Here is an 8,713-nt window from a genome sequence, read left to right on the forward strand (position 1 = left end):
GTGTGCTTAAAAATTTTAAGGAAACTGATTTTCAACTGGACTGAAAATCAGTGGCAACAGGTCTCCAGGAGTGAGGGAGCCAAATCAAAAACGTCAAATCGTCAATATGTACGGAGGTGTTTAGGAGAGAGGTCCAACAGTGAGTGCCTACAGCCATCTGTAAAACACTGTGGAGGGGCTGTCATGGTGTAGGGTTGCATTTCAGCCAGTGGTTTTAGAGATCTTGTTAAAATTGATGGGATTTTAAACAGATTAATCAGATTTTGATCAACCAGGAAATACCATCTGAAGATAATCTGATTATCAACATTGAGCAGTGTGGGATCATCTTTGATGTCCTTCAAGAAGCCTGCAGAACTATTTCTGAAGACTCATTTAAAAAATGACAAGAGAGCTTACCTAAAAGACATCAGGCTGTGATTAAGAATAACGGTGATCAAATCAAATGTTGACTTACAAGCTGTTCTGCCTTTAAAAAAGTATTTCTATGTGCGTTTATACCTTCCAATCAATTGCTGCATTTCCTACTTTCTTAGCAAAATATAAATATGGGGTGATTTAACACTTATGCACAGTACTGTACAGTCAAATGCATGAACCATGGTATCACAATGGAAACTTAGGAAGTTGCAAAGCTATCTTGCCATTATTGTAAAGTTAATTTGGCTGCGTCCTCTTCGAGCCAGGACAGAAACACAAATCTCTTCCTCCCTGCGTGTGACGGCAGTATCAGCCTCCACGAGTCACAACTTTTGTGAAGCATGTGTGCGTGTAGTAAGTACAGCTGCTCAAATTAAAGTGGATTTTTTTTTTTTTTTTTTTAAGAAATACTTAAGGTTATTGTGAAAATGGCGCTTTCTTCACAGCACACTCAAGTCTTGATTTGGATCGAACGATTCGGATTAAGTTGTGAATGTGAACAAACACCGTCAGACTCACACCCTGCCTGCACTTCCCCTTCCTGGCGGCTGAAACGGCGCACAGCAGTTACACACGCATAAGGCAAAATGTGGTTAAAGGGCAGGCTCAGAACAACTTCCTCTGAAACAGAGCAAATCCATTTATAGGAACAGCAACAGTGCAGCAAAAACGTCAGCTTTCAAACACAAACAGGTATAAACAACTGAGTTTTATTATTATATTTCCGTATCTTCTTGCATGACTGATGGCAGTTTCTTTACAGTGAGCTCTTTCTACGTTTGACTTAACACTTCCACAAACAAGTATGTCCTGAACAGAGAAAATTTGGAGACAATTTAAAACGACAGCGACAGAACACAAAAAAATACAAAATTCTTCTGAGTTTCATTTGGAACAGCACAGCCTCAGTGCTCCTGTACTCATGGTTATCAACTTGATTAATACTTTAAGGACCCGCCTTTGTTTGGGGATTTGTTCTAAGTGGCTGAAAATGAAACTGTAAATATTTCATTATGTACAGTCATTGATATTCATGAGTACAGGAAGACACTCGGGTGTAAAGGGTAAATAAAGGGCATCAAAGCCAGATTGGTCACGTTCCTCTCCTCTCGGGTCGGCTGCTTACTCCTTTAACTCTCCACTCTTGTGCCGAGTGGCAGTTGGAACATTCCCAGGGTGGCACGGGGGAAACACTAACACTTCCATCAGAACTGTAAAGACAAGAGAATCAAATTAACACGAGGCAATAATAAAAGCGGAGCCGCTGCAGGAAGCGAACAAGTTACTTACATTCTTGAGGAATTCTTCGGCAACGATACGGGCCCTGGCATTAACCGAAAGTTTCATCTCACTGATCTCCTTGTCGATCTCCTCCATGAAGTGGATGACAAAGTCCACCAACTTGTGTTTGTACATCTGCTCCGTGTGGAAGTTGGTAATCAAGAAGCTAATATCATATCCCTAAAATAAGAGCGGAAAAAATAAAAGACACCATTTGTGTTACTGCATTAAAGCTATTGTAAATACTGAGATATTTAATGTTGTTTCCTTCTTTTGCTTGCTCCCTTTAGGGGTCAACAGCGGATCATCTGCCTCCAACCCCCCCATCCCTAACATCCTCCCCTGCTGCACCAACCGTCTTCTAGATCTTCTTTATTGAGGTGTTTACTGTCTGTATGATGTTTCTAAAACATGCATGCATGAAGACCTTTATGACTCATTTAGCTCCCACACTTCCTCGTTTTGTACGTGGTATTCTTCCTCTGATACTGTTAATAAGTACTGATTTCTCTTTTGTCACTCGCTGTCTCTTACCTCTACTGGCTTCCTCCGCAGAATGAAGAAGTTCTCTGCTCTCATCATCATGAAGCGCATAAACTTGTGGCAAAGGATCTTCTCGATCTCATCGGCCTGCAGTCAATCATAGTAGTTTTTAAAGAGCGTTAGAATATTCTGGAAAGTCATAACCACAATAAAAGTTAAAGCCATTCTAGCTCTACTGACCTGCTTGACAGCAATACTGACTCTGACGGAGTTGATGGATCCCTCGATGAGAACCTTCTCCTTGTCATTACGGCTGATCACCACCGGCTGAAGCAGCAGCTCCTTACTGCTCCTGTAACAACAGCAAAAACAGTCCTTCTAAACACAGTAAAACTCAACGTTATACTCGAGACCCCGCAACACTGAACGGGGAGGACACCTGCGAACAAGCTGAGGCAAGTCCCTTCAGTCCAACTTTAAAGCCTTGCCCTTGCTTGTAGCCATTTTTCTTCCCTCCTTGATTTTCTTATGCAAGTTTGCACATGACTGAACTCGTCTGCCAGCAGCTGATCATAATACACACATCTTTAGGGCAGGAGAAACATGAGGAAGCATAGGGTGGGAAGCAGCAGGGGACAAACCAGTGAGACTCAATTGAGTGCTGCTAAACATACCTGACCTCCACCTCTGGCTTGTTGTGGCGCTCCACCACCTGAGAGGAGAAGTTCTCCAGACATAGGGCTGCCTGCAAGGTGGCCCTCACAGCGTTTAAGTAGGGGCGCAGAGTCGCTGTCTGAAGAGAAAAGTAATAAAAAGTCAATACCTGGGAGGATTCGGCCACATGCAATGAGATCCTTCCAGTTGAATAAAGGTAAATCGCCCAGCAGGGACTTGTGTTTAAGGCTACGCATGACAATAATCCGTGTGCAAGTCTCACTTGACAGCTATCTGTTATCACAGGCAGAATGAACAAGTATCTACTAATGCTACGTAGCTACGTGTAGATCTATCTGCGATATGAATGCAGAAGAGGATGTGATGCCTTCAGGTGATCGACACTGCAGCTCATCCAAATTATTTACTGTATTTATGCCAGCTATATACGTCGCTTTTCCACGGTTTAAGGACAAACTGTGGTGAAGCTACAGGTCACAGAAACGAGCAGAAAAGGAAACGAGAGGAAAAGACAGCTCAGTCAATCTGTTTCTGCAAACCGTATCAAGGATGCCCGTAATCTCATTTTGCTGCAGCCAACCAGAAACCACGTCTACAAGGAACACACAGCTAGCTAGCTAATCTTAAGTTAAATATGGCAGTAGTTACTTGGGGTAATTGGCTAAATAATTAAATATAAAGCTGAGTGTTGTGCTGGAGACTTACCATTTTTGAGCTGTAAAAGACGGAAGTTCCTCAGCCACGCCTGGGACGACTCTTCCGTAAATCCTACATAGTCGAGAAAATCTATGGTGTGTTCGTTTTGATGCGAGGGTTAGTCTAATGAATCGTTTTTACCCACCCAGCGTAAATGTTCGCGTTTATTTCTCCGCCCAGGTGGAGTGTATTTTTAGTAAAACGAGCACACCCTAGGGTGTTCCCATTCTGCACTATGAAGAGGGGACAACGGCTGTTGTCTCACGAGTTTTTATTTTTACCTTATATGGTTTTCATAGTTAGATGTCAATTATCAAGATTAACGTACACAAACTATACTGTCTAACTTCCAAATTAAAAGCTTGGCAGCAAATATTTTTAATACGCCTAGATTTGGTATCATCCGATGATACCATTGTGATAGACTACTCAACAGGCTCTATGAAGCGCCAAGTCTCCAGACTCTGTATTCTCAGACTTGCCACTTTTTAAATTGCTTTTACGACTTAAAATGCCTGGTTAGGTTTTGTAAAAATTTAACTATCTTATTTTTTCTCCTCAGAATCGTCATTATATATAAAATGGGACATCATTTTAGGTGAATAATTTTCACACACACCCCCCTCTTACCACAATGGTTTCACCCATCATGGACGCCATTCAGTGAAGGTAACTATCGCTGCTCTAAAATATTATACACATTATAATTTGTGCGCTATATTTGTGTGGTGTGGGTTTAAAACGCCCATATTTAAAGCGTCTGTGCGCAAATCATGAATATAAAAGAAACCCTTGTTAGAATTTAAACGTATTCTCCAGCATTTCGGGCCCAGCGAGCCTGCGCTCTTTAAAGCAGTCCCGACTGTACGTGCGGCCGTACGTAAGTGTTTCTGAATTTGTGTGTGAGAGCTACAGCACAGAGCTGGACTCACATTGTATGCCAGTCTGATAATCTAATGAGTACTTTGTCTTATGCCAGTAAAATCACTGTCAGGTCTTTGCTGCAATACATCATGAGTGAGCTGAAGGACTGCCCCCCACTGAAATACTACGACTTTAAGCCCGTGGAGCATGTCAAGGTATGCCCCCGCTACACTGCTGTGCTGGGCCGCTCAGAGGATGATGGCATCGGCATCGAAGAGCTGGATACCCTGCAGCTGGAGCTGGAGACACTGCTGTCGTCAGCTACCCGCCGCCTCCGAGCACTGGAAGAGCAGAGACAGGTAGGAACAAGCTGGTGACCGCTCTTCTTTCATGTAACTTTTCTTTTAACCATAAGGCTTTCATCTCTAAGCATCTAGATGCAGCCTTGTATATTAAAGGCTACCATAATTTTTTCCTCTCTATTTATCTCAGATCCTTACAGACTGGCAAGATAAGAAGGGAGATAAACGCTTTCTGAAGCTGGGAAAAGACCCAGACCCCGCTGCCTCATCTCGCCACAAACCAAAGAAGCAGAAATTGGACGGTAAAGGGGGTCATGGGCCAGGCCAAGGTCCCGGCAGACCCAAAACCAAAAACCTGCAGCCAAAAGTACAAGAGTATGAATTTACAGATGACCCTCAAGACATTCCCCGCAACCCTAAAAATGATGCTCCCAACAGGTCCGCAACAACTTACAAAATATATCTGCTTAGTTTATTTTCTCTTTGATGTTTCTTTTTTTTTTCCTTCTAATTTTCAAGTTATTCTTAGATGTGTGTTTTAGCAAGAAAAGAACTTTATTCTTATATTACCTTGTAATATTTCTGTTTTTAAGATTCTGGGCCTCAGTGGAGCCATACTGTGCAGATATTACAAATGAAGAAGTACGATTGTTGGAGGAGCTTCTTAAACCACCAGAGGATGAAGCAGACTACTTCAAGGTATGACATAGAGCCATGCACGCAATGTTATGTTACAAATAACTGTATGCAATGCAGTGAATAAGAGTGTTTTGAGGTTTGGGGCTGATCTGTGTTAATGGTAGATTCCAGCATTGGGAAAACACTACTCTCAGCGGTGGGCTCAGGAGGATCTGCTGGAGGAGCAGAGGGAAGGAGCACGAGCCAACGACAAAAAGAAAAGCGTCATGGGAGGGCCGCTTTCTGAATTGGACGCAAAAGGTGAGGGGAAGGCTCACTTGTGCCTACACGTGACTGTGCATGAACTAGTAACTCCACCTTAACACTAACATTTATCTTCACTTGCTGTAGATGTGGACTCGCTGCTGAAAAAGTCAGAATCCCAACACGAATCTCCAGAAGACGGTTGTCCCTTTGGTCCTCTCACACAGCGTCTGCTGCAGGCCCTTGTAGAGGTCAGACTCATCATTTTGTGACCAGCTTTTGCCCTGATAACGCTTATAACAATGCATTATTGCGTTGTAAAAAATACAAATAATAATATACATATAAATACATGAGCATGGTTTCTTCCAGGAGAACATTATATCCCCCATGGAGGATTCTCCTATACCGGACATTTCAGGAAAGGATGCTAACGATGGTGCTGGGACTTCACCCCGAAGCCAAGGAAAAGCTTTTAGGTATAATGTCAGCATCAAATAAATTTTTGATGTATTACATGAGAGAACCTCCTGAAATAGCAGCCATTTTTAAACACATCTCCTCATCCACACAGACCTCGGTTTTTCTTTTGTTTCATACAAAAGAAAAACCGCATTCAATCTTTTTTAGGATGTTTTGGCAGGTCAGCAGCTAACTCTTCAAAGTACCTCAATTTGCTGTCTACTTTCATGCAGCTGTGCCTGCACACACAAACGTGGATGTTAATTCCTCTCCATTAAATTTAAAGGGAAAAATTGGTTCTAGATTTAAGGTGGTAACATTGGTTGTTTTAGTGGTGTTTTCCGCTCTGCATCTGCATATTTCTTATGATCTTTGCCATCTTTAGCGTTCCTCATACGCGCTCCCTGGAGGCTCGAATCAAAGAGGAGCTGGTAGCCCAGGGGTTGCTGGACTCCGAGGAGCGACCTGGCCAGGGAGGAGACTCTGAGGATGAGGTCCTTGCAGAGCTGCTGAAGAGACAAGCAGAACTCAAAGCCCTGACCGCTCACAACCGAGCCAGAAAGCAGGAGCTGCTACGGTGAGGACAGAGAGCAGCAGTGGTTCTGTTTGCCACCTAAGTGAAACTGTACATGTGTTAGAGATCTTTGATCACATGAAACTCTGGATTTGCTGTTTTTTCACAGGTTGGCAAAAGAGGAGATGCGCAAACAGGAGTTAAGGCAGAGAGTCAGGGTGTCTGACAATGAGGTGATGGAGGCGTTCCGGCGAATCATGGCAGCCAGGCAGAAGAAACGTACCCCAACTAAGAAGGAGAAAGATCAGGCCTGGAAAGCACTGAAGGAGAGGGAAAGCATTCTCAAATTACTGGATGGATAGAGGAAACCACAGTTTCTGTGGTGAAAAAAATATTGGAAGAAACCTCTTCAACCTAACACACAGCTCAAACAGCTGTCAGTTGCATCAAAGGCCTCTTTCAGGCTTCTCTCTCCGTTGACCTGCCGGCATCTGGACACGCCGGCTTCATGATAGAACACAGACCATGCTGACTTTTGGGAATTGGAAATGGTCAAAATGGCTTTATTCTTACTGTAAATAGAAATTAATATAACTTGTTATTGCATGGTATTTTCTAGTGGGTTGGGCTGAGCAACTCGCAAATATGCACTGTGCACATGCAGTCATGTTAACTCTGCAGCAAACAGTCTCACTTGTGTCGCTCAGCCTGATCTAGTGGCATTACTGTTGCAATGCAGGCTCCTCACTGATGTATGAAGCCACACGTTCAGATTCCAGCAGTTAAATGGCAGGTATGTGAAAGAGGCCAGTGATGTAACATACCGTTTATTACAGCTCTGCATGATTTAGGTAGGAACGTTTCTGTAGTTGTTTTTGTTCCATGTGATGTACAGCAGAGCAATCATCGGATCAGTAACATTCAGCATGCATCACTGACTTTTATACTGTTGTTTGAAACGTTTTTCTTTTGTTGGTTCATTTTTATTTTTTTTTACGTTTTTTAAATTTCATCTGCCATTGACATGCTGTGAAAAGAATACATCAGTACAATTTAAGAACAGGTTTTGTATATGTTAAAAAAACAGACAAGATGCTGCAGTGTGTGCAGCAACATCTCTTCCCTTCAGTGCTAACAGTGGGTCCACCAGGAGCAAAAAAAAGACATAGACCATTGCTACTTATTAAAACAATAAAACTGTTACATCTGTTGATATTTGTGCTTTTGCTTTCTTTATGTTCTTAGTCAGTTTATTTATTAGCAACATGTTTAAAAAATGCTGACCACATAATTAACAATACATTAGAATAAAATCAAATAAAAACACAAACGTGAGAGAAACAATGTGATCAACATGTCAAATGGGCCGCACACCAAGAAGAGCATCGGGCTCCCCGATGCTGTAATCTAGCAACGTGAGCTTCTGATTACAGAAAACTGTTCCCAGCAGCATAACACAGTGCATTACGATTAAAGAGGTGGTAACGTCCATCATCTCTGTATCTCAAAGATATATTCACTGCATGATATTCAGTTTTCAGTCACTGATGCTGAAATCCAGCGGGTGGAAAAGGTTTACCTGATCACATACTTAAGTACTTCTAATACGGTGAAGAACCATTCTTTGTAGGTCTCTAAGGAATGCTTAAAACTGTCTTCATTTAAAAGGAAAACAAGATATTTTCTCCATGAGGCTTTTGGGCTATAGAATAAAATACAGTCACATTGTTCCAGCAATGGCAGTAGTAATTAAGTCTCTTCCAGTCTCAACTCTTAGACTGGAAGTTATTCTGTTTGTCACCAGTTTTTTTGCTGGTTAGGAGGATGTTCTTAAAATCTTTTTAAACTGCTGTACATAAAAGCTACATGTCTTCATTAATAAGCCACATTGCACATTGCAAATCCAGATTTCCTGCAGGGTAGGTGGAAGTAACAGGATCCAGAGGCACCACTAGATGGCAGTCTGTGCCTTTTGCTATACATAGCCCATGGTTGACATAATTGCAATACTGTGTGTGTCTCTTTGTTGGTGATTGTATATGTCCATCTTTCACTTTATGATCCTCACCGATCTGGATTTGGGGATAAAGTAAGAGACTGTTGCTCAGTGTGCAGCTGTGGGTCACACAGTTCA

General features: G+C 42.3%; 2 protein-coding genes across 3 annotated transcripts; one reads left to right on the top strand and one right to left on the bottom strand.

Annotated features, from left to right (window-relative positions):
- Positions 1–1,114: 1,114 nt before the first annotated feature.
- LOC309706608 (actin-related protein 2/3 complex subunit 4) lies at positions 1,115–3,690 on the bottom strand. The gene is made up of 6 exons (XM_082533305.1): positions 3,565–3,690; positions 2,859–2,977; positions 2,425–2,536; positions 2,236–2,331; positions 1,711–1,881; positions 1,115–1,631 (listed from the first exon to the last, which is right to left on the bottom strand). The coding sequence occupies exons 1-6, from the start codon at positions 3,565–3,567 to the stop codon at positions 1,626–1,628; spliced, it is 507 nt and encodes a 168-aa protein (XP_082389431.1). The 5' UTR covers positions 3,568–3,690; the 3' UTR covers positions 1,115–1,625.
- Positions 3,691–3,967: 277 nt separating this feature from the next.
- On the top strand, positions 3,968–7,790 carry tada3l (transcriptional adaptor 3-like). Of its 2 annotated transcripts, none has more exons than XM_082533303.1 (9): positions 3,968–4,224; positions 4,535–4,778; positions 4,912–5,159; positions 5,315–5,420; positions 5,525–5,660; positions 5,751–5,854; positions 5,976–6,082; positions 6,451–6,642; positions 6,749–7,790. In XM_082533303.1, the coding sequence occupies exons 2-9, from the start codon at positions 4,569–4,571 to the stop codon at positions 6,939–6,941; spliced, it is 1,296 nt and encodes a 431-aa protein (XP_082389429.1). In that variant the 5' UTR covers positions 3,968–4,224; positions 4,535–4,568; the 3' UTR covers positions 6,942–7,790. The 2 variants fall into 2 exon arrangements, with proteins under 2 accessions (XP_082389429.1, XP_082389430.1); XM_082533304.1 differs by lacking the exon at positions 3,968–4,224 and adding an exon at positions 4,231–4,435.
- The last annotated feature ends 923 nt before the right edge of the window (positions 7,791–8,713 follow it).

This window comes from Aulonocara stuartgranti, assembly GCF_965226115.1.
Source record: "Aulonocara stuartgranti genome assembly, chromosome: 5".
Classification (NCBI taxonomy): Eukaryota; Metazoa; Chordata; class Actinopteri; order Cichliformes; family Cichlidae; genus Aulonocara; species Aulonocara stuartgranti.

Excerpts from the sequence above, each read along its gene's own strand:
- LOC309706608 (XM_082533305.1), bottom strand. Across the intron at positions 2,332-2,424 it reads TCAGTATTGCTGTCAAGCAG|GCCGATGAGATCGAGAAGAT; the intron begins GTCAGTAGAGCT and ends GATTGACTGCAG. Across the intron at positions 1,882-2,235 it reads TGCGGAGGAAGCCAGTAGAG|GGATATGATATTAGCTTCTT; the intron begins GTAAGAGACAGC and ends CTCTTATTTTAG.
- tada3l (XM_082533303.1), top strand. The coding sequence starts at position 4,569 with ATGAGTGAGCTGAAGGACTGCCCCCCACTGAAATACTACGACTTTAAG. Across the intron at positions 4,779-4,911 it reads CACTGGAAGAGCAGAGACAG|ATCCTTACAGACTGGCAAGA; the intron begins GTAGGAACAAGC and ends TATTTATCTCAG. Across the intron at positions 6,083-6,450 it reads AGCCAAGGAAAAGCTTTTAG|CGTTCCTCATACGCGCTCCC; the intron begins GTATAATGTCAG and ends TGCCATCTTTAG.